This window comes from Anopheles gambiae, chromosome 2 (assembly GCF_943734735.2).
Source record: "Anopheles gambiae chromosome 2, idAnoGambNW_F1_1, whole genome shotgun sequence".
NCBI classification, from domain to species: Eukaryota; Metazoa; Arthropoda; class Insecta; order Diptera; family Culicidae; genus Anopheles; species Anopheles gambiae.
Window position 1 is genome coordinate 3269867 of NC_064601.1, and position 23645 is coordinate 3293511.

Below are 23645 nucleotides of genomic sequence, written 5' to 3' on the forward strand. Positions count from 1 at the left end.
TCACGCTTACACTAGGCTCTACTTTATTATTCCTTGAGCTATACAAGTGCTCGGCACGCTGAAATCGTATTAATAAATATCTGTTCAAAATCGTAGCACCTCAAAAATAGTGGTAGGTTAAAATCAAAGGATACTGATGCTTCGTTAGACCCGCAAACAAAGGTGACTGGTGCGTTCGAGGCTGCAGCCATCATAGCGCTATCGCCGCGCCGCCATTCGTTGAATTTCGGGAATAGTTGGTGCTTGTTAAAATAGAAATACTCAGAAAACAAATCAAAGAAAACGACCCACCGCATCGATCGTTAGAATGTGTCGAAACCACAGGGTCGGACGAAACGGTTACCAAAAACAAATACAGAAATGTCTAACCTAGCACACTACCTCTAAAGCGCCACCCAACAGGCAGGCTGCCTGTCGGCATTCCCTAGGCCCTAAAACCTTATTTACGAAAACCTAACGCATCCCATTATGTTTTATTGTCCGATTCACTTCACAACTCTGCCTGATGATATGCGTCCGACCATCCCTGCCCCCAATGCATGATCCACGATGGATCGATCAACCATGTGTGGCGTTCGTGTGTGTATGTGTGTATATGTGTGGGCCTTTGCACCACAAGCAGTTGGCCCTGAAGCAGGCGATGGACCCGAACGCATCACGGCGGTATGATCTATGCACCTGTGGGTTTTTGGAGATGGACATTTTCTCTTGGGAGGGGGAGGAATACCACGGAACGTCATTTGCATCGATCGTCCAAAACCGGCCTACTTGGACCGAACCGTTGCATACGCGCGTGCGTTACCTAGCGCAGTAGGTAGTAGAGCTGGAGCAGCATCAGGCCGACGATTAGAAACAGCGTAGTGTTAACGATCAGCTCCTTCTTGCGCATCGCCTGGCGGGCTCGCTTGACATTGTTGAGGTCCTCCTTGAAGAAGTATTTCTTCAGCCCGGGCACGGCAACCTCGAAGTACAGACGCCAGCTGTAGCTTCGGTTGTCGCACGGATACTGCTGGTGGTCGACCGGACTCATGCTGAGGTTCGTAGTCCGAGGAGGAAGAGATACAATGGAAAAAAACGCAAAATTAGGCGATAAATATGATAACACGTAACCCCATCATGTATGCAGTTAATTAGGCGTTGGGTCAACTAGAAAAACAACCATCACCAATCCCAATTATCGTTTCCTCACACGTGCTTAAATAATCATACCGATACGTAAGTTTTTGTTGTTGTGTGCTTCAATTCAAGCTCATCAACTGTTAAAACTCATTAAGAACTGCATGATAAGCAAACAGGCCTCTGTCCGCTACTTTCCCCGTACTAATGAACCATGTTTTGCACGAGGCAGAGAAAAAAGTTTATATCTTTGGCTACTTTGGACCTGCTTCGGGTCACACGTGGTCATAATTAAAGCCTCAAGTTAGTGTGGATGGTGTTGGGGTTTTTTGGGAACAAAATTAACTCTTCATTTGAATTACACCATCCTAACTGACATGTGTGTGCCGTTGAGTAGTTTCACTGCTGGAGCTTTAAAAGCGAAACATAAAATGAAGCGTAATTTCATGTGTGTGTGTTTTTGCTAGCCCAAACTATTGCCTAAACAGGTCGTGAAGCGGTCGTGCCGCTCCTAATGGCAAGCTGCGCGACAGGGAGGGGAAGCGAAATACTTACGCCAGGTACAGATCCTTCATGTTTTGATTGTCGAAAAGGTACGTGGTGTTGGAGAACTTCCTCACCGAGGCAACGACCTTATCGATCTTGACGTACGTATCGACTAGACGGGGCTTTTCACCCCGAAACCTCAAGGCCATGTCCATGATGTAGGCGGGCAGATAGTGCAGCACCAGCGAGTACAGCCGGAACATGATCTCGTTGCTCGAGGCGAAGGTGATCGGTTTGTAGATGCCGGTCAGTAGGGGATGCTTCTTGCAGGCCTTCTCACACTCGCGTCGTCGTTCATCTGTCGAAGGAATTTCGGGAAGCGAGGGACAAGAATGAGTTGATTTGGAACTGTTCTACTTCACACTTCCTTTCGACGCCTGATCTTGCTGCTTACCAAACGTTAGAGGGTTGTCCGTGGAGCTAACACAGTTGTACACCAGCACTTCCGGCTCTTGCGCTCTGCATCGGAAAGTCGGGTTAGTCGAGGGAATTTAAAACTCTGTTATTTGAAACACGATAACTCTTACCTCTCCATGTATGTTTTCCAACCGACGGCAATGATCGCGTTCGATACGTAGTCGACCGGCACGGTGTCGATCGTCACCTCCGGATCGATGTGGCTGGTGCGTATCAGCCCGTAGTACCAGCCGATGAAGGTGCCGTTCGAGCCGTAGATCGAGTCGCACCAGCCGGGGAGCGGTTCGTTCAGGCTGGCCATGACGCAGGACGGACGCAGGATGGCGACCGGGAAGTGCTGCCGGTACTCGAGCGCCAGGGCTTCGGCCATCGCCTTGGTGAAGGTGTACGTGTTGGGCCACTTGAGCGAGTACTGGATCACGTCCTGTATCAACTTCTCGTCGTCGAGATTGGCCAGGATCTTCTCCGGATTGCAGTCGATCGGGTAGACGCGCTCCTGAATGTGTTCGTCGTAGCTGTTCGAGTATGCCGTTGAAACGTACACGAAACTCTGCGAAATGGATGGTTTATGGCGGGGGGATTAGAAAGGGGCTCCGCGGACATGAGCGCTTTGAGATACCGTACCTGTAGATTTTTGGACTGCCGGCCAATCTCTAGCGCGGTGCGCGTGCCGGCCAGATTGATCGTGATCGCCTTGATCATTTCCTCGTCGAACTTTACCGTGGCCGCAATGTGCAGGATGACGTGTGTGTGCTCCTTCAGGTAGTCCATGCTCTCGGGGCACAGGTCAAAGTTGGGCTTCTCGAGATCGCCCTCGATCACGCGGATCCGCTCCTGGTAGTTGGGATTCTTTTTGGCCAGTCGCTCAAATATCTGAAAGTGCGAAGAGGGCGTCAGAAGAGGTTGGAGTAGCTGATGGTGCACGCTTGAAAACTGCTGCCCCGTCAGGAGGTCAAACACATGTTTATGAGCTCCAAAGCTTCAGCTCAAGTTGCCTAATCACAGGCTTGCACCATTAGTGTCCAAACGTTAGCGCGAGTGTTTCATGTTGATGCTCGCTAGCTTCTAAAGTTCATGGTTAATAACATAAAAAAAAGGCTGACTAAACAACCCACACGTCAAGTTGGAGCGCGCGAAGGGAAATTACTTTCAATAATTAGAAGCCTATCAGATCGGATCGGCCGCAGCAAACGATCGGCACCCTTTTTTGTCGTCGTTTTGTTTGCTCCATTTCGTTCCCCGAGGCTGGTCCGTCCATATTTGCCGGGGCTGTCCACAATCCGGCGGTGGAGCCCTCCTTTCCCGGGCTGAGTATGCTATCGTCCGGGCTCGATCGATCGGAATTGTCGTTTCTCACCCGATGATGTGTTTATCAAAAGTGTTTCACGCTTCTGGCACACAGCGGTTCGGCAATTCGATTTGAGCATTTGCATTTTGCGCGTGTCATGCCGGTCGAAGATTTGGTTTACGATTGTCTCATAATTCAACATTTAACATTTAATGGAGTCAGCAACGTGGCACCATTAATCATGAAGCCTTCGTTTCTGTGTGCTGTTGCTTTGCCATTTTTAACATTGCTTCTGTATTGACATATTCTCAAAGTTTGTTTAACAAGTTTTAAAGCTAAAAACGTTAACCAAAAACAGGTTCGCACAGCGTGGTTGGGGTGTACATTTCCTCCGAAAGCATTAGATTGCAGCTCGCTCGCACACACACAATTAAATTTGCGCTCTCCTTCACCTACCCACGAGGCAGCACAATAAAAAATCAGGCAACATTTGATTGCTGTCCGCTTGTCTTAATTGCTATCTTTTTTAATCATCCTGCACTTTTTTGCCCCATTGTTGTTACGCGATATGTGGAGTTGTTGGAGCTTGATATTGGCACCCACTGCGCCACACGTTCGTCGAAAGGGTGCAATAAAAGTTTGCGCTCGGGAGGATCGAAACGGCTCAATTCGGGAAAGATCGACCGGTGGGATCGAGATCGAGTAATGAAATGTTTCGACGAGCGATAAAAATGAGAGAAACAGTAAAAAGTGCACTCTTCAGACTTTTCCTAGTGTCCTCGTCGTGGTACAAAACGGACCATTCTTGTTCCGAGTGTTTCGAGCAAAATTCAAAGCGCATGTTTGTGCCGTTGTGTCCTGTCGATGTGCCGAGTTTGGAGAAACATTAGACCGCCCCCCTTTAGTGTATGACATAACTCCTAATGGATATCCATTAAAAATTGTCAGCCCAGAGCCCGCTAGAGGAGGGACGAAAGAAGGGAACATTCCCTCCGCACCTTCCTTCACCCTTCACCCGCCCGTACACACCACCACAATCCATTTGCCCTCATTTGGCACCGTGTCGTGCTGCAAACGTCCGCCGACCAACTTTTCACGATTGAACTCGTGATGTGGGTCTGTGTGCCTGCCTGTTTTTTTCGGTCACTTGTGACGCCAATCCGGCTGCCGATGTTAAGGGGAGGTGGTTTTATTTGCTAGTACATTTGTTGGCCCGTTTGTTTATCGGGTGTTCTGTAAAAGTGACACAATTTGTGGTTGTTCTCTGCCAGCGGGGTGGAATGCGCACAATTGGGGTCAGTAGTAGTTGTGAGTCAACTAAAAAAACTATGATACACTAGGTGTGGTTGGTGGTACATTTGAGCATGATAAATTCGAGTATGCACACGATCACTGTCGCCACGATCGAGCGGTAGGGGTGAAAGCAGTGCCGTAACGTGTGGGGATAGAGTGTTAACCATCGTAGTGGCTGGTAGGATCGACACTACCAACTCGCGGAAATGGATACTTTTTCGTCTACCGAAACAAACGCCGTGCGATATCATCACCGAAAGGGTCATCCGTTTGACGAACCGCTCGTGTATCATCCGTGTCGTGGCTTATATAACTAGTCGCACTAGTCGCCAGCGGTCACTAGCGGTCGCACACAGGCAGTACGTAGGAATAAATTTTCTTTCCGGTGCCGCCACGGATTACGTAGTGCGTGGAAGAGCCGACACGATGGGTCGCGAGAGATTATTTGAGTGCAACAGGCAGGAAAAGTGATCAGCGCTCGGGTGCTCTTTTTCACACCTCACTGCACCTCGTCATTTTTTTATGAAGTTTCCACGGATTTAGAGACGAGAAGGAGCAAAATATTACTCTCATATTTTAGATCTTTTTCGATTTATTTTTGAATTTATTCTGTCAAACAATTCACTAGACTGTTCCGGAGCATGCCTGCACCGGGTGAAACTGTTTTCCTCACACAGAGAGTTACAGGGGCTACTCTGGTCTGGGTTAGTCAAAATCCGGTCCTGGTTTTGTTCCCCCCCCTCCCCCAACTTGTGGTGATTAACACCAGCGAAAAGACCAATTGACAATCATAAAAAGAAGAAGAAATAGAAGAAGATCAACCAATGCGGTCCGATCTAACGAGGGTGAGAAAGTACGTGGTCGATGGGGAAAACTGGTTTTATCCGTTAGCTTCAACCATAGGAGCCCCAAAACAGAGAGGGAGAGAGAGAGTGCGAGATTAGGTTAGCTAATATGATTGATTTTGAGGCTCGTGTCACACTATTCGGGAATTGAGGCTGTACGCGTTGGCTGTGGGGTGGAGGTGGCGAATAAACAAAAACTATAATCTACCCGTGTCCGAATGCCGGGGAATGCCCACCAAAAACCGAACTGGAGCTCCCAGTGCTGCAACCTTAGCTATTAGGTGTCATAAAACTGAACTTTGACACAGCTGTTTGCGCGCGCGTGTGTGTACGACCATACCCAAAAGGGCGGCTTTGAATTTGGGTGAACTTTGTTCTTTTCGACTACAGCTGCTGCTGCTGCAACAGTCCTCTCCATCAATTTCTTATGTTAAAAAGCGATAATTTATGTGTCTAATTCCGAAGATGAACCCTTGGGGTGATTTAGATTCGATGTTTCGTCGGTCCCCAGCCCAGTCCACCTTCGGAAACGGTTCTCGTTGCGGTGTGCACGCACAGGCACGTTAACAAACCCACGCACCCGGAGAACCCGGACGATCGGCAATCTTCGCGGATCGGTTTCACTTTGGTGTAGATCTTTCGAGATTCCGAGTGGCTTGGAGAGTCGGTTTGACCTTCGAAACGTGGATGCACCCATCCGGAGTGGAGTGTTTGGAATGTTTTGGAACAATCCGCTAATATGACGTGATCGTATGAATATCGAAAAAGCAAACAGAAATACAGGAACTGAATGGTTAATGTATTTTCGAAAGCAGGTTTTCTGGTTGAAGTCATCTTTGGAAAAAAGCAAGGTGCATGCAACTTCGGGACAATAAATTTCATTTCCTTTTATGGAGAGCAGGGGAATGTGCAAGAAAGAACAGAATGATAATAACATCTCCACAGGTAGCGAGGATCAATACATGCAAGCAACCGAGTAATCCGACAATGAATTATCAGCGATTCAGGGCATTCACCTGAACAGTGGGAAATAATTTAACATAACGGACACCACCGTTATCTACCGACCATAACGTATGTTACAGAATTAGCTACCAGGATCAGGAAACAACCACAATGATACGGACCAGTAACGGCAGTCAACAGATCAAATTATGGAAATAGATCTTAAACGTAAGGATCACACACACAAGCAGAAGAAGTACTAAAACGGCTCACCACACACATTATATAGTCGTAAAACGGCAGCCCTGACCTGATTTGCAAACCGAGATAGGAGTCAATCATGGTGTTCATTCAACTTCGATCGCGAAGAGCCACCGGAACTCGCTAAGCAGTCTCCACTCTTTCGGCGTGAAACTTCCCTTGTCATACAGAAAATGAAGAATTAGCTATGTAGGGCGAGATTTTACCACATATGAATTGATTGCTCATCATGTCAAGATATCTTTGTAGGGAAGAGTGATCAAATGACTGTAAATCCTACCAAACGACCATTTAACCTAATATCGGTATACTAACTGATTCTCTTCCTACTTTCTTGCTCTTTTTTTAGTGATTTGGCAGAAAGCTTAATTATGTATGCAAACTAATTCCACAGCAAGTGATGACCGTGAATTTGGCACACAATGGCGAACCGCATGGTGGGTAGCCTTTTCTCTAAATGTGGTTGGATCTACCGTTTTGGCCGTTAATTTAACTTCCTTAAACAACTCGCTAATCACGTTTCTACGCGTGCTCTGCCCCACTATCAGCTGCTGTCGGAAAAGATTCTACTTCCCGAATGGATGAACCGGTTCTAATCGATGAAAGTGAAATCTTCCGCATTTGTTTTAATTTTAGCATTTCTTGGACTGTTGAAAGCTTTTATTCTGTCGACGTTATGCAAATAAGTTGCACTCGCTAGTGATAACCAAAATTTTCAAAATTTCAGATTAAACAACAGCCGTTATTTTGACACGGCTTACGAGTTATTAAAAACGAATAGTTGCAAAGAGCAATAAGAACATAATGAGCACTGGTGATGGGAAAAGTTGGCAAAAACCTGTAGTGGACGCCGATCTGGATTCGAAAAGCTCGGAACCGACTCCAGAAGGTAGGTTCGATCAGAATTATTCAGAGCTGTTTGAAGTCGTCGAAGTCGAAACCAACCGAAGTCGACTCGGGGCTGATAATTTCGTTTTATTTGTCTCGTTCTTCACTTCGGACATGCACCGTGCACCGCAGAAACAGGCCATTAATCGTAACACTACTTCTAGACGACAGCAGGACTTTAATTTCCAAAAGGCTGACAACTGACACATTGCATCGATCTTATTCAATTCCGACACTGACTGACAGCGAACTACTTGTACTCTGGATTCTAGACGCCTCCCACTCCAGACGACTCCGTCTAACAATAGTTCGGGGTTAAAGAGCAAGCAAAAACACTTCTGGACCATCATACTGATATTCGCCACCAAACACTTACGTGCAGGGTAATTAACATTCTGTCACTGTACAGTCAGATGTACGGACGATCGTACGATCCAAGCCGATTGCGATTACTTGCTTGAGTCAACAAAGCCAACCACGCTTCCCTACCGGTCACTGTGTAGTACAGATCGGGGAAGTAGCGTCCAAGGTTTTCTGTCCTATGCCGTTCACTATGGAGTTATGGAGCAGGCATAATGCTCTTTATCATCGAATTAGCTTACTGAATTACACTACTAGCCCCCTCCCCTCCCCGCGCGTACTGGAAGTGTTGGCAGCTTGGAATTTGAAATTCCATCGCTCGTTAATTAGTCCTTCACCCAGCCCCGTCTGCCCGGTAAACATAGTCATACAGGAGCTCAAAAAAACTGGAAACCAATCGATGTCACGAACAGCTCATCGTACCCAACCATTTCCGGCAGCGGTGCGCAAGTGGCCATCACTTCCAAACTAGCTCCATTTTTTGCTCCTTTCGGCACCAACACCAAGGCTTTTGATTCTGGGACTCCGTTTTTGGGGAACATAATTGCACCTTTCGGCTGACCTACAGCTAACGGCAAAAACGGAAGAACCAGTTGCCCGATTCCGCCGCACGCCAGTGCCATGACATAAATCATACATCAGCCGATTGGAGTTGGTGGTGTAAGCGGCAGGTTCAGTGGCGATCAATTTGAGTCGCTATTGTTCACCACAGCGAGACACTAAACGACGACTAACCTTCGACCTGCCTGGGCCTGTGGAGGTTCGATGTTTTGATTTTGAATTGATCAATCGCTTTTTTGTTTGCTCTTTATGCTATTAAAGCGTGCTGCGTGTGCTTCACCGAGCTTACATCTCGAGACGTCCGACACTTTCAACTGTGTGAGTGTGAGTTTTGTTGGTTAGGCTGGCGATTTTCCGGCCTGCTACCAGGCTTTAGAGGCACGGGAGGGTGGAGCTGGTGTGGAATTAGTCCGATTACTCAACAGCCAAACTCGCTTGGAACGCAATCGACTAAACAAAAATTGAGTTGATAGTCACGACCGCCCAACCCGTTTGGATTTGCGGATTGTGTGTTTAGAGCGTTGATACAGCGTTGGCTTGATTGATTGGCGTACGACATCAGCCATCGCGAGAGAGAGAGAACGAAGGTGATGAAAGGAGCCGGAGTGCGAAATTAGCTACTCTTGTTATTACCTTGAAGTTTTGAGGTGATTTGGTAAAAAGAAGCCAACATTTGATCGACGATAGCGCTCCGACTGGCACTGCACGATCGGGCCAGCACTCGATGGATGCTTGCGTGATATATGACAGCTGTAGAAACTCAATCCAAACCACGTTGCAGATGGTCAGTTACAAAGACCCTAACGCACAAGCGATGGGCTTTCGCACCTTCAAGATAGGAAGAAGCAGATTTGCGGAGCATTTTCGCCGGAAAACCCCCACCGAACGCATGTGCCACAAATGAGGGCAATGTTTTAAGGCAAGTTGGACAACTTTTCAAACCACCTGCTTGGCGACATTCGCGCGCTGACATGCCGTACATGCGGGACCGTGCGGGGCCATGCTACATTGGGCCGCTGGGTACATTCCTCTTTGGGCGCACGATCGAGTTCGATCTGCGCGGTGGAAGCGAGATCGCAAGGACTGGCGTGTTTCCAAATACTAACGCGACGGACAGTGATGACACTATGGCAAACGGTAGCCACATCGGGTGACTCGAAAAAAAAGGTAGTAAGGTTATGTTTTATTACCACACGTTAATTGCGCTGGCGATACGATTGCAATTCCCGCGGCAATGGTTCTTTGCGCCCTGACGGAGACTGCTTGTAGGTGTTGCACGTCGAAGCACTAACAGCAAGTGCTCCGCCTGGGGGAGGAGAGGGAAACGCGACAGTGCTCTAAACTGGTCGTAAATATTAGCAGACGTTTGTTTAAACGAGCGCGACGAATGCGATTGAAACAGTCATTTGAGTCGTGGTTTTACGGCTGTGGTGAATTATTTGCAAACACTTTTATTGATTGCAGTAGAGAAGAGCTGTTGGATGTGCTGCTGTCGTGTCAACAGCCGTATTGGTATTTATATTACGAGTGAACTGAACTGATGTGCATAGATTAGCTACTAAAACTCTGTTGTATTGTATTCTGATCACACATTTCAAGTTTGAAAATGACACTTTACCCATACTACAATACTTTACTCGATCGTCAGTCGCCAACAGGCAGTATGACTTCACGCAAACACCTAGCAAACGCAACAAAACACTAATCGTTTGATCTCCAGATGAAGAAATTCACACCAAACTAGCCTCACACGCCCAGTTTCTTTGTTCCTACAAATCCTATCGATCATCCATCATCCGGTCTCAGCTTACATGGGATGCGCCTGCTATAATGCATGTTAATCTCGTCTCGTCTCCACACCGTTATTTGAGAGAGATTTATTTTCCCTGATAAAAAAAAAACGAAGTAAGCGCCCGATATCGTACGCAGTCATAGTCACAAGCAAACAAACGATTTCAATTAGTGATTAGCGACGAACCTCATTCACTTGGCCGTTTGCCTGTTAGTAATTGCTAGTTGCGCTGGGTAAGAAAAACAAATACATTATCCCAGAACACCCTTTCTAATGGTCAAGAAAATGTGGAGGAGTGTGTGAGCTCGATTGCGCCACACGATACGTGTGTTCGATTGCAATCATAGAGCAGAAATTTCAGTTTTTTTCCACGATTTGCTTTCCGTCTGTCAGAATGTGGTGCTTGGGGGGAGGCGACGTGCGTGGTAGCAATCGCCATCAGCGACACTGATGGAGGAGGTCAGCTTCATGCTTTAAGCATTAGGCGCTCCATTGCACCGTGTCGTTCGATCTTATCCGATTGCTAAGGTATGTGCGCCGCGTCGCGAGGATGTGGTGGAAAAAAACCAACCACCCCGTCCGGGCACACTAGAACTGGAGCGAATGTGTGTGCAGCACTGGCCACTTTCCGAATAGGAATCATGCCCGCGTCACAGCACACTTTGCGCACATATCTTGCGCGAGCGAAACCTTGCGCTAAACACTGACCCAGTGAACCGTTCAGGTCAAGCACCAAAGCAGCCAGCGCAACGTAACGTGCCCTCCGATTATGCACATAACGCACGGGTGCGTAACGCTGGCGCAGATAAATCTTACCCCAGGGTCGAACAGTTGAGTGATGATAAATCAAACAACGATCATTCGACCAACGCCATTTGGTGACAAACGCGCTTCGAAATATGTTTCTTTTTTATTTTGCATACCGTACTTTGCATGGAGCTGGGACACTACTCCCCCGTGTGTGTTGGCCTCGACCCGAGGCACAATCTGAGGCAATCCGGCCGAAATGACGCCGCAGCTCGTGTGTCCAAATGTTTGCCACCGGAGGACTGTCCCATTTATGCGCCCCAAGCCGTCGTCACCCATCGATTGCTGCCTAGTGCGGCGATATTGGGGCTTCAGGAGGGAGGGAGAATGTGGTCGGCAAATGCGGATGGATTATTTGTATTTTTGGAAACCGTTGCGTTTACTTCGCATCCCATCGCAGCTATGTTTAATGGGGTCCCCGTCTGCTGCTGGTGAGGCTGCGACTCAGTACGACTCGCATCATGATCACGATCATCATTCGTCAGTTTCATCAACGGCCGTCGCAGCCTGCTGCATAATCAATAATTGTGTAACACGTGTTAATTGTTTCGCGTCCACTTTTCCCTGTTCCCTTCCGCTCCATCCGGGAAGCGGCGGCGGCGGCAATGTTGCTTCTGTCGGCGGCCGGCAGCGTTCGAAAAAGAAGCCCCAAACCGCTTCAACAGGGAACTTAAAAGCGACACAAAATGCTCACGCTGATACCGCTAAAATTGTGCCAGCGTAGAAAGTGTTTACTCTGCAGGGAGGTGAAAGGAGTATGTTTATACTGCGTCGAGCTAGCTGTTGGACTTGTTTTAAGTTAAAGTAAACGTGTCGCTACCAGCTCGCCAAAAACCCTCCAAACGGCACAACAAAAAACGCGCCAACTAAGAAAAAGGTGCAGCTTGGCGGAAGCGACGAGCCGTTATGAATATGGAATGCCATTACATTCCTATTCGCAGTCCGCACAATCCATTATGGATGAACTGATTTGCGGTGGCGTTTTTGTTTCGCGCGTGCGTTGGTGTGTTTGTCGCGGATTTGCCTTTTTCGCTAATTATTTTCGTCTATTGCGCTTCGCCAACGGAGTTTCCCTTTATCTTCCCGCGCCTCGTTTATCCTTGACCGACTCGGTCAACCTTCATAGGTCTCATAAAATTCGCTATCATATTATCATTTCACTTATTTTTGTTTTGTGCGCGAGAGAAATCGACGGGTTTTCCGCGCTACGGAACCGTTCGGTCTCGTGTTCGGGGATTGGCTTGCAGTTACTTTCGATTTTATGCCACCGTGGCGATGGCCGGCCGGGCGAATGCTTTTATTGTGACGCATCGTCTTTCTGGGCTGGTTGGCCGACCGGTTAATCCCAGTGGCAGTGGAGCGAGCGTTCCCTTAAAACGACCAATTTTCCATCCTTCCCGCTCTGCCTGCAATGCCCTTCACAGCCAGCCGCCGCTTGGGATGACTCAAATGCTGACCGTCACTAAAGAGCTTTCGCAACCGTTCGAATCCTAATCTGTTACACCGGACCGTGCACAGAGCATGGCCGTCTTCCAAAAATGCAATCTACGTAAGACTACACACACACACACACACATACACGCACACACAGTTGCATAATTCACAAAATGGAACCTCGGAAAGGCAGCGGCAACACGCAGGCACGATCGGAACGGATGCGGCACTTGATTGAAAGCCCTTTCGGATGGACTGACCCAAAATGTGGCCCAGCTACTCACCGGCGATGCGCACAGCGTCTTGATGCGCTGCTCGGGCAGCGTGTTCTTTTTCTCGCGCACCATCAAAATCACTTCCTTCACTTCGCACGTTCTGTTGTTCGTTCAGGGCGCCGGGCAATGGATCAGCATCGTTCGGATGGGTCGGGGAGGGAAGGCGAAAAAGAGAAAAGAGGCATATAGAACCAGTGAGACAGGGTGACGATCATGGCTGGATGCTGGATGGCGAAAGGTAGCACTGGATCTTACCGAAGCAGCTTTTCCACCACGATCTTCCCGATGAACCCGGTGCCACCGGTTACGAACACCACCTTGTCACGATAGAAGTCACTTATGCCGGACATGATCGGGCCGTCCTGCATGTACCGTAATGCAGTAGTAAGTATTATTCCTTGTTTTGGATACCACACTATTGGTGTCGCTATTTGGGTCACTTTGTGTTTCTTTGTTTTAGCGGGAAGGTTTGCACTTTAGATGCGATAATCACTTGTTCATAACCAAATGTAGCACTATTAGGCGAATGCCATTCAATAACTGCACAACCAGCAACTCCAAGACGATCCTCTCCCGCAAAGACACCAGTAAGAACTCTTCCCCAATATCCGAAACAGATATCAGAGAATCAAACACACAACCAACACGTTTTAAACGCACAAACTGACGCACCACGCGTACCGTATCACCACCACCACGTTGTGCTGCTTTCTTTGGTTGCGGAGCTGACCACCTGTTCAGGCCGACCGCTAGCAATGATCTGACGAGCCGCTGTCCCAAGACGACCGTGCGCACCGAATGCCGCGCGAGCGCAGAGTACAAGTCGTACCGACCGCCGACGCTACCTTTATTCGTGGGAAATGATGCCCGTTGCCGGCCTTCCAATTGGTGACTGTCGTGGAGCTTTAGTCGATCGTATGTTGCAGCCAAACATTCGGTAAAGCTTTCGGTGTGTGCGTGTATGAGAGCCTTAGATGTGGTGTGTTTCCATAGTTCGTCGTCATGCGTTAGGATGGGGGATGGTCTTAAGAAGGTTAGAGGATTTTTTGTTGTTGTCGCTGGATGCTATATTTCTCATCTGATGCACTTTTGTGATAGCTTTTTTTTTGGGGGGGGGTGTAACAGAGCATTAAAGCTTGAAGCGTGAAACATACATGGTTCCCACAGTCCTATAACCTAAGTAGCTCGTAGGTTCGAAAGCTTATGCTAGCGTCGCTGTGGGCGCAACAATCGAAAAAGTGTCTTGGCAATGCTGGGGTCAAAGTCTATTCTTGATCGGACGAGATGTCCATGGTCCGTGGTGTGTGCGTATTTGCTTCTTCGCTAACAAGGGCTTAGTACCCCGTTCAGCCGGGCTACTTCACCGATTAAGTTTAGCAACACGCGTGCTGTGGGCAGTTTTGTTTAGAGTCACTATTTGGGGGCTTATTTATGAGAAACAAAAACAGTCTACGGGTTGAAGCGGATATGAAACATGTTTGAGTTTTACTGTTTTTTCCCTTCTCACTTCCGTGCAATAAAGAAGGAAAGTTTTGTTTTGCGTGTTGAAATTGGAGTATGTGTGGTGGGTTCAATATTTTTGTTTATATCTCACCGCATAAGCAGTGCGGCGCACATCCGCATTGCTACTGGTCTCGGTGGCTAGTCCGTGGGGGTCGGTCTGGGTCTGGGTTGCTGGAAGGCAAAGATATATAAACTAGGTACGTCTCACGCTGTATCTCGCTCCCTGTGCTTGCGTGTAAAGCGTTGTAAGTGAAGCTGAAAACAGTACCAACAAAACAGTGCAGCTACCAATTGAGCCTGTTGAGTCATCTGCTTTGGTCTGGCGTCCGATTGTTACGACGACGTTTTATGACTAAGCTAAGCCAGCCACTAGTTGCAGGTGGTTTCGCGGATTCGATTTTTCTCAAGTAAATTGTTCCCTCCGAAAATTGAACTTACCAGCGCGTGTCGGATAAACTACAATTACGTCTTGGGCTAAGAGTGGCATGCCAAAAAAAGAGCGGAGATGTATGAAATGGACAGAATAAGGCTGAATTTAAAGGTCTACATTTAAGCCCTCCATCTCAACAGATCTCATTGCCCGATGGGTCTTGTGCCGTGGAGAAAATTCGTTCCATGTCGCTTTTCTTTCGTGCACAGCTTCACGAGCGCTTACTTAACGGCCCAAAGAAAGGAGGCAACATCGTACGACGCCAAGGAAAAGCGTTTATTTTATTCGGTATGGTAATGAACTAATTATGGAAGCGCAGTACGGTTGAGTGAAAATTCGGGTTTAAGTAGCAGTTGGAGTTGAGTAATGGGCAGGGTAAAGATCAAGCGACTAACCGAATCTACAATGTGAAGCATGTGTTAATTTTTCCTTTGCTACCAACAGTTGGCTTTAGGGGGACATCGTTTTTATCTCCTCATTTTACCAAATCCACACAATAAATAAATAATGAATGGTTATTGATATTCTCGAGTGGTTAGCAAAAATCCGCCTGGCTAATAATTCGCATCAATAACAATTCTCTTCCACTACGGCCTGTCAATCATCGCTTCGACAATGTTCACAGTCATTGTATGAAATTCTCTAACCCGTTTCCTTTCCTGTCCCTCGTTGCGCGTTGTTCCGGCAGGAGCCTCCCCCCACCCTTTTTGAGTATTTGTAGTGGTGCTGGCCGCGTTCTGCCAGTTCAACGGACAACCAGTGACGCCATTTGTCGTGTGCGTCGCGTCCCAGCAGTACGACTGCGGGAGAAGCGGTCGATGCATACCAAATAGTTTCGTCCCATCGGTGGAGCACAAAAAATGCGCCCAGATTGTGATAAAAACAAAAAACTCCAGCCACAAAATGTGCTCCCTGCGCGCAGGTACGCTGTGCTCGGACAGTGTGGGTCATAATTATAGGATCAGTTGCGCAAAACGAATCTTCTTGCTGTATCACCGTTCGCCATTGGGCGTTAGAACGTACCTTTGTCACGAAACCTTGATCGTTGTTCTTGATGGAGATAGAAAAAAGGAACGTATGTAAAATAAGCCAGAAATCACGCTAAACTTCAAAATTAATCAGATGCATTTGCGTACTTAATCGCACACGTCATTGTTTCTGATGAGTTTGATATCCCGTAATTTCCATCTTAGTCCGTGCAATTAGATTAACGTCATGTACGCTACATAATACTGTGGACAAGTTCATTAATAGCGGGATATCGATACGATCGTACGATCGAGCCAAGCGCCATCTTTTTGGGGCGAGTATTCTCTCACAAAGATATCGACTGAGCAGTTGTTTTGAACCGACCAGCCTTGAAGTACCGTAGCATTAGAATAGGCGGGAGAAAAACAACACAAATCGCCCGGTGACGCACTGGTGGCTCGTCTATGATTGACTGACCGAAGATAATGCGAAATTTCGGCATCAACAAAACCTGTAGAATCGTGTGGCCGTTCGGAGCAGGGTGGATGAAGCTCCCCACATGACGTTGAGAATTAATTATCTTTAGCTTTAGCCGGTGTGTCCGGTAAGGTTAGTTGTTGTTTTTTGCTTTGTTTCACCATATTGCTTTATGAAATTTGTCGAACGTATCGTTTTCGTCAAAGCAATCTAGCTTAGTCCTGATGATGCACATACATAAAAAATAGAGTTCTAAAGATGCTTTTTTGCCGTGTTGCTTTTTGATTATTCTCGACCAGAGAATATATTGTGCTAATGATATACGTGTAGACACGCAGGTTGGCTGGAAGTTAATTATCTGTGTCATCTACCAAAGTTGATTCTGTTTTTCGTTCTTGGATAAGGAGTTCGTAGTCACTAAAAGCAATCGTCTGGCTAGGGGATAACTCAATGACACCAGCCGAACTATACGGTGCAAGTAGTGGAACTTGAGAGCTACCGATGAATCAATCACGCGATCGCACGATCGGGGACAGTGGTTTGATCTGCTACATTTGTCACGCCGAGCGGGGGATGATTTATGAACAGAGCGACACATAGGGCAGTTTGAGCGGTGCCTGTTTGTTTTGCGACCGAAAAGGTTTCCAGTTCCAGTTTGGTAGCGCTCTGTACGTCAATGTTTGTGCTTGTGATTGCGTCTCGGGGTGTCGGTGACGTAAATAAGGTTGGCGCTAGCATGATGAACTAAATCCAGTTTGCCGCACTGTTTATTAATTGTTTAGCTGTGGAAGATTTCCATTACAACAGAGCGTATTTTATGAAGGCCTGCAAGTTCTTTGAACTCCTATCGACTCATTGGCTTATCTAAAGTATGAGAGGTAGAACACAAAACACGGGAAATATATCCTTGTAGGATGTGTTTACTTTGTAGTCTAATGTTGTAGATCATTCTGAAGAACACGATCATTAATGTATTCTGAACTGATTATCAAACGGAAATCGTCCGAAAAGGCTAATGTTAAATGCTGATATAAAAATAATACCCATCGAGTGCTTCCTTCCTACTCATAAGCAAGGAAATCGATAAGAAAAGAAACAGGAACTTTTTTTAAATTTACCGTCGGAAGCATAAAATCCTGAATCTAAATTTGAGTATCGGAACCGGTCTTTAAACTTTATTCGTTGTTAAATTTACACTCGAAATGGAGTAGGAAATTTCACAATAAAAGAAACCAATTTCGTTGGCTCAGCTTGCTGCAGTTTGCTAATTTATATTTTTACGATACGAGAAACTGTCACACAATCAATGATTGTGGAAAAAAAAAGAAATGAATAGGATTCTACCCCTGCGTGAGTAAATTGCTGAAAAAGAGCGAAGTTCATGGTCATCTTTGCCAAAGCTTTGACATTTACGGCCTGTTATCAGGCTTACTGGTATCATCAGCATTTTCAAATCACGAGATTTTAGCGCATGTTTTTACATGCAAAATCTTCTGTTCCCCATAGGACTGAAACCGGTATTCGGGAAACCGGAAAAAGGTGCCTAAAACGTGAGCCAGTCAAACGGGGTATTGATCTCGCAAGGAATCTGGTTATGCAAAACCAGCCCCGCGAAGGAATGCACAAATGTTTGCCAAAATATATCTCGTAAAATACGCGGTTCCGCCCAAACCCCAGAAGGAGTATGCTCAAGAGAGAGGCTAAATTAATAGTTTCCCGACACCTAAAAATTGTGTCTACATGCGATCATCTTGATTCTTTATCGGATACGGAAAAGAGTTGATGCACATTAATTTCCCCTTTCGATGGTCCACTTTCGAGGTCATCATGTGCATTGTTGTGCGAAGCCCACGCACATGGCGATTAGGTCAGCAAGCTCCTAACAATCGCGGTGGCCCTAGCAGAGCCATGATCGCGGAGGGAGATGTGTATCTCACCATCACCCGACAGGGCTTTGGGTAGTGGGCTTTCGTTGTGAGCGAGTAACCTTAACCATGAAAATGTAAACTGGTTGTAGACAGTTGGTGATGTTTAGACAATAAATAACCGGTGCTTAAGGTTAGGCCTAAAATTAGGTATTCTTTTTGTCATATGAATATTAACGTCATCGTCGTTGTCTTACGATCATGTCTGATGTTTCTATCGTTATTATCGTGTACGCGTCTGTGTAACGGTCAGCAGATCAGTTTTCTGCTCGCTTTGTCAGTAGGCCGTGGGAGATGGAATCGTCGCACGATTCGGACCTTCGGGATTGGTCGCATTTATTAGAGGCCCATATGGTGAAGGGATTTTGGTCAGGGTTATCAAGCTTTTGGACGCAAAACGGTTCAAAGATGCTGAAGCACAATAGTCCCTTCGGATGTCCGGCACTCAAACAGCCCTTAAGATAAAATCAGCAGTAGCCTAAACTCAATGACCCCCCTTACAACAAGCGACTCGATGACTAACCGAACCGGATTTACGCTACAATGATTTAACGACATTGAAGTTACGCCAATGCGGAAGGAAGAGACAGTACCGAATTACAGGCTGGTTAACATGTGCAAATTCATGAAGCCTTTATCCGTTTCCTTTATGGCTATTTCCGGAATGGTTAGCGCCGAGCTTTGGAGAGAAATTAATAATCGTGTTCGGTAGTGTGTATGGCCTTGGTGCGATCTTGTTCATTGAGTGCTAAGGCCATTGATGGATTATTAATTCAGTTTGTATTAATTTAATTGAAGATTGTCACCGAAACAGGACTGTCACGGGAAACCGCTACACCTGTTCTATTTGGTGTTTAGTATTCGCACCCCGTTGTACGGTGTTATTAGCGATATTGTTATAAAAAACATATCAAAACATTGAACATACTTAAACAAAACAACAACATTTTGAATGAGAAAAAGAAACATGTTAAATCAAATTTGAATATCAAACACGTGCACGTGCTTCGAAGCTTTGCGCAGAGCTTGAAAAGCGCCATCTATTGGGAAAACGTGCAAGTACAATGTAATCCGATCAGCGAGAATGGCACAGTGAACAAAAGTCATTGCGACCTTGGGATCATATGAGTTTCTGCAATTAAATTTATCAAACAATGTTATATTTTTGTTTTAATGTAAGATTCATGTATTATGATATTTTTTCATTACTACACAGTAAGGGAACGAAATTACTTTAATAAATTTATTTTGAAATTCAATCTTTATTTATTATTTAATTCTTAAATTTGAAGTAAATTCAAACAAAAGTCCCTGACTGGCAAATTGTCCACTCGTAATCTTCAAATATTTAGAAAGATCCTCTTTGATGACGTATAGTTTGATAGTTAAACTCTTCTATGTGTTGTTTTGGGTATGAAAATACCTGACCGATATGGTTATGCCATGAAATAATCACGTAAAACGCTCATATCTTATGGAAAATAAGACTAACAAAAACAAAACCGAACGCCTTTTCATTTTTGAGAAGAATCAGTTTCTAACGGACGGCGCCGCCGGCACCCGCCACTTCATGTCTTCGATTTTGCAGGTCAACCTCAAGCTAGAGAACATTAAATTTTCCACGCTAACCTTATACACATGTCGCGGTACAGTCGTGCGCTAATTAGCTCCCAACCTTTCCCGCATTGATGAGCATTGTCAATCAAAACTGCCACCAACATCGCACGACCAAACGTACGATCGCTTGTACCACGCACGGTAAGCCTTTCGTTCCATTTCGAACACTGGCGTCATCGTTACTCGAGTGACGATTCGGTACGATACCACACGACCTGGTAGTGAAACGCTACTCCACTTGAGATGAGTGAAAATCCGTGTAAACTTTGACACAGGCACACAGGGAGCTGCGCTGTTCTCGATCGGTCGGTCAGGATCATGGTGGTCCTTGTACCGCAATCACTTTCTCCCGGAGCTCTGGTCCTTCGAACCGGATTCGTAACTGTCATCTGTTAACTCAAGTGGAAGCAGATCGTTTTCACACGCGACCCGTCCGGCCCAGTTCCCTTTGCGTCCACTTTCGCTGGTCGTGTTTACTAGAGCAGTAGGAATAGGATCGCTCGAAACAGAAGCAACGAAAGGGCAAGAGCGAAAAAGTCGTAAACAAACCTGAACTGATAGAGGTCGCGTTCGTGGCTCTGTTTGTAACAATTTGTCACGGTGACGGTTGGCATGTACTAGCCCGAGAAAGGCTCGGGAAAAGGGTTTTCCAATTCCCAGTTCTTGGGAGTAGGTAGCAAGACCCTAGGTCCTCACGTGGGAGTCCTCCAACGAGCAGCATCCCTTCTGTGGCCGCAACATGCGTAAACAAAACCCTTGGGACAGGAAAACTGATACTGCTGAAGAGTGGTAGTGAAAGAAGGCGAAAAGAAGAAAGAAAGGAAAACACAAACTTTCCACACGTCCACACGATCGATTTTGACGTATGACTGCCAAGGGGTACGCTGCCAAGGGTCGCTGGGAGCGAGGAGTGGGAGTGGTTTCACTTTCAACGATCTTACCGACAGACAAGGAGCGTACAGATGCCACCAAGTCCTTTCCAGTCCCATTGCACACACCCAACACACACACATACACTAACACACATAGGTCGCTTGAATCTTTCTCCGCAGCGTCACTCGGTGTTTGCATATGACATTTGCATGTGAGATCAAAGACGTTTTGCAGCAAACAAGAATGTATTCCCGATGCTCAGAGACCAAAGAGAAAATGACTCCGCAGCATTGCCATCGGATCAAGTAACGGTGTCGGAGGGAGAGGGCCTTGGGAATGGGAACCCCGGTCTGGACTAATGACGGGAACAAAACTCCCAGCGACCGATCGTCCATGACAAATGCTTGGAATAAAAGTGTCAAAATAAAGCATAAATTACATTCTCGCCTTCCGTCCACTGCCTATGTTTCGTGCTCTGTCCCATGCCGTGCTGGCCTTTCGATTATCTGCTCGGTGTAGTTCGAAAGGACGAATGTAATGAATGATGCTGCACGGCATGCATCTCCGTAGGAAGCGGAAGCAGTACAAATAATAATCGTTACCATTTGGGTCGTGCGTTCAGGCGCGAGCGTTTGATAAGCGTTCTGGTTCACTGAGACGCTGTGCGCCCGCCTGCCCGCTTGTCTTCTTCTCCCTTACACGCTCATCAATCTCTTCGGTTGTCAAAACTCGTAAAACACACCCCGCGCGTAAGAAGAAACCCCGCGGTCGTCGTGTGTAACGCGCGTTGACGGACATATCCCTGGCCGGGTTTGCGGAAGCCCAAACGATTAGGCAGCTCCGAACTCTGAACTTGAAACGCCTGGGGCCACGAGACCTTTGTCCCCGGGAGTCTGTCGCCCGGTGCGCCCAGTGCAGTGCGCCCCGATAGGGCTGGAGTCCGGGAAGTGCTTCCAAATTTATTGGAAAATAAATTTCTATAATTACGCACACTTTTTTCACACCTCCTTCATTGAGGCGTTTTATCGGACGACTGGTGGCTGGTTGGCTGGTTGGCTGCATTTAATGTGTACGCTACTGCTGCTCAGTGTGTCTACCTCGGGACCAGGGTGTCAAAGTCTAAAAATATGGTGCCACTTTCGTGAGTGGTTTCCTTCCTTCCTTTATTCGTACGACGAGTGCGAGTTTCGATGCTTCAAGACGACCGATGGGGTTTTTTTTTTAAACTGTGAAGCGTTTGCTTTTCCAAATGGCAAGAGTGATAAATAATACTTTACATCCTTTTTGGTGTGTGAGTGTGTATGTGTTGGTACGCCGATTTATTTCCCGGATGTCAGAGCAATAAATTTTGTGGTGGCAGCTTTTGGGCTGCTCGTGTTGAAATCGCCCTCAGTATGGATGGAAGATCTGAGTTGTAAAGCGAATTTACAAAGCCTTTTTGGTGAAAAAAGACTTAAAGTCTCTGGAGCTATGGTATCATGAAGAAGTACTCAAGAACAAGATCAACCTTTTGTATTGTTAGCATAACGCTTTTATTGGTCTATTCACAATTGCCTTTCTTAATAAATAGTTTCCACATACTTGTTCAATACTACGCGATAGCGGTTATGTCCGTGTGATTGGCATCCTTAATATCTTTTTTCCATCTCTGTATAACTCCTCTAATCGCCCAGCTAAGGATACCAGCCATGATCGGCCCTATCTCGACAGGCAATCGACGGAACGGTCGTCCTCGCCCCATGCGCCATTGTGTGATGCCCGGTAGAGATCATGGCCGCCCCGGGATGGCTTGCTCCTGCGTAGAAGCCTTGATAATGGCCCGCGTACGTCGTTCCCGGTGGAGTCAGCGTGTTGGGCGGTGCAGGTGGTGGAGGTGGCGTGGCGGACAGCTTATACTTATCCACAAACGAAGGATGTCCCATGTACGGTGCCGGTCCTCCCGCCAGCGGGTTGTGATGATGGTGATGATGGTGATGGTGATAGATCGGACCGAAACCGCTCGCATCGGAGGCGTACGGTTGGGCAAGCATATTGCCACCGGAACCCACGGTCGAGCCCGCTGTGGGTGTACCGCCCGAACTGGCACCATGCGGGGATAGACCGTACGGCGAGAGGGACGATCCGCCACCGGACGACGATGCAGGCGAATTCAGAGGCGAATGATGTCCCGGTACGAGCGACGCCAAACCGCCGCTAGTGCCGTTGTGGTGGTGTTGCTGGTGCTGCTGATGCTGTTGCTGATGCTGCTGTAGATGTGCCTGTTGATGTTGATGGTGAGGGTGATGATGATGGCCGTCGGTTGACGTTACGGCTCCGTCGGCGGGGTTAGCGCCGGGCGCCGAATGAAGATGCTGCAGGTGGTGCTGAAGATGGTGCAGCGAGGTGTGCTGATGGTGTGCGGATTGATGTAGCGACAGGACGGAGGCTGCCGTGGTGTTGGTGGCAGCGGCGGTGGCCGTACTGGAGGAGGAAGTTATCCGGGGCGAGGAGCACGACGTGCCAGTTGAAATGGTTGCCATTTCGCTATCCTCTGCGGAAGACGTGCGAAAGAAGTGAGGCGTTAGTGGCGTTAGTGGACGTGGACACGATCGTCGAGTGGATCATTTAGCGAGCGTTTGGAGCAGTAGGAGCAGTAGTGTAGTCTTTAAGAGATAGTTAAATCCTGTAAATTATATGAGCCATTTGTCACTACTTTACAGTGAGCCAAAAATGAACTAAGTATACAGTAGCTGATGATGATGGTGATGCTTACAGTTCAGAATAAAAGGTCAATTATCTAGTTTTAAACGCAAACGATTCTAGGAAGACCTAATAGTTGGCAGTCTCTTGGCATTTTAAGGCATTTTGCAACGAATCTATGATCACAACTCGTATTCATTCTTTTATTCGTTGCTGCCATTTTAATTGTTTTGTGGACTATATATTTTTACAGAATTCGTTGATCGTTGCCTTTAGAAGTTGAAAGGAGAGAAAATAAAATACAAACACTACCAGCCGCTGGGTGTGAAGAACATGTGCCACAG

At 46.9% G+C, this 23645-nt stretch overlaps 3 protein-coding genes across 3 annotated transcripts in view; 1 reads left to right on the top strand and 2 right to left on the bottom strand.

The window, feature by feature from the left end:
- On the bottom strand, positions 1 to 23591 carry LOC1281836 (fatty acyl-CoA reductase 1). Its single transcript, XM_061649310.1, has 8 exons — positions 23588 to 23591; positions 13084 to 13208; positions 12838 to 12928; positions 2704 to 2952; positions 2190 to 2629; positions 2057 to 2121; positions 1672 to 1960; positions 1 to 1031 (listed from the first exon to the last, which is right to left on the bottom strand). Exons 2-8 carry the CDS (start codon positions 13194 to 13196, stop codon positions 803 to 805), a joined length of 1476 nt encoding a protein of 491 aa, XP_061505294.1. The 5' UTR covers positions 13197 to 13208; positions 23588 to 23591; the 3' UTR covers positions 1 to 802.
- Positions 1 to 23645, top strand: part of LOC5667527 (uncharacterized) — a 123672-nt gene that overhangs the window by 77924 nt on the left and 22103 nt on the right. The window lies entirely within an intron of this gene.
- LOC1281834 (T-box transcription factor TBX1) overlaps positions 22131 to 23645 on the bottom strand; it is an 18478-nt gene continuing 16963 nt past the window's right edge. The window contains exon 7 of the mRNA XM_061649299.1: positions 22131 to 23152. Coding sequence (XP_061505283.1) covers positions 22296 to 23152 — 857 coding nt within the window. The 3' untranslated portion in view covers positions 22131 to 22295. The remainder of the gene's footprint in view (positions 23153 to 23645) is intronic.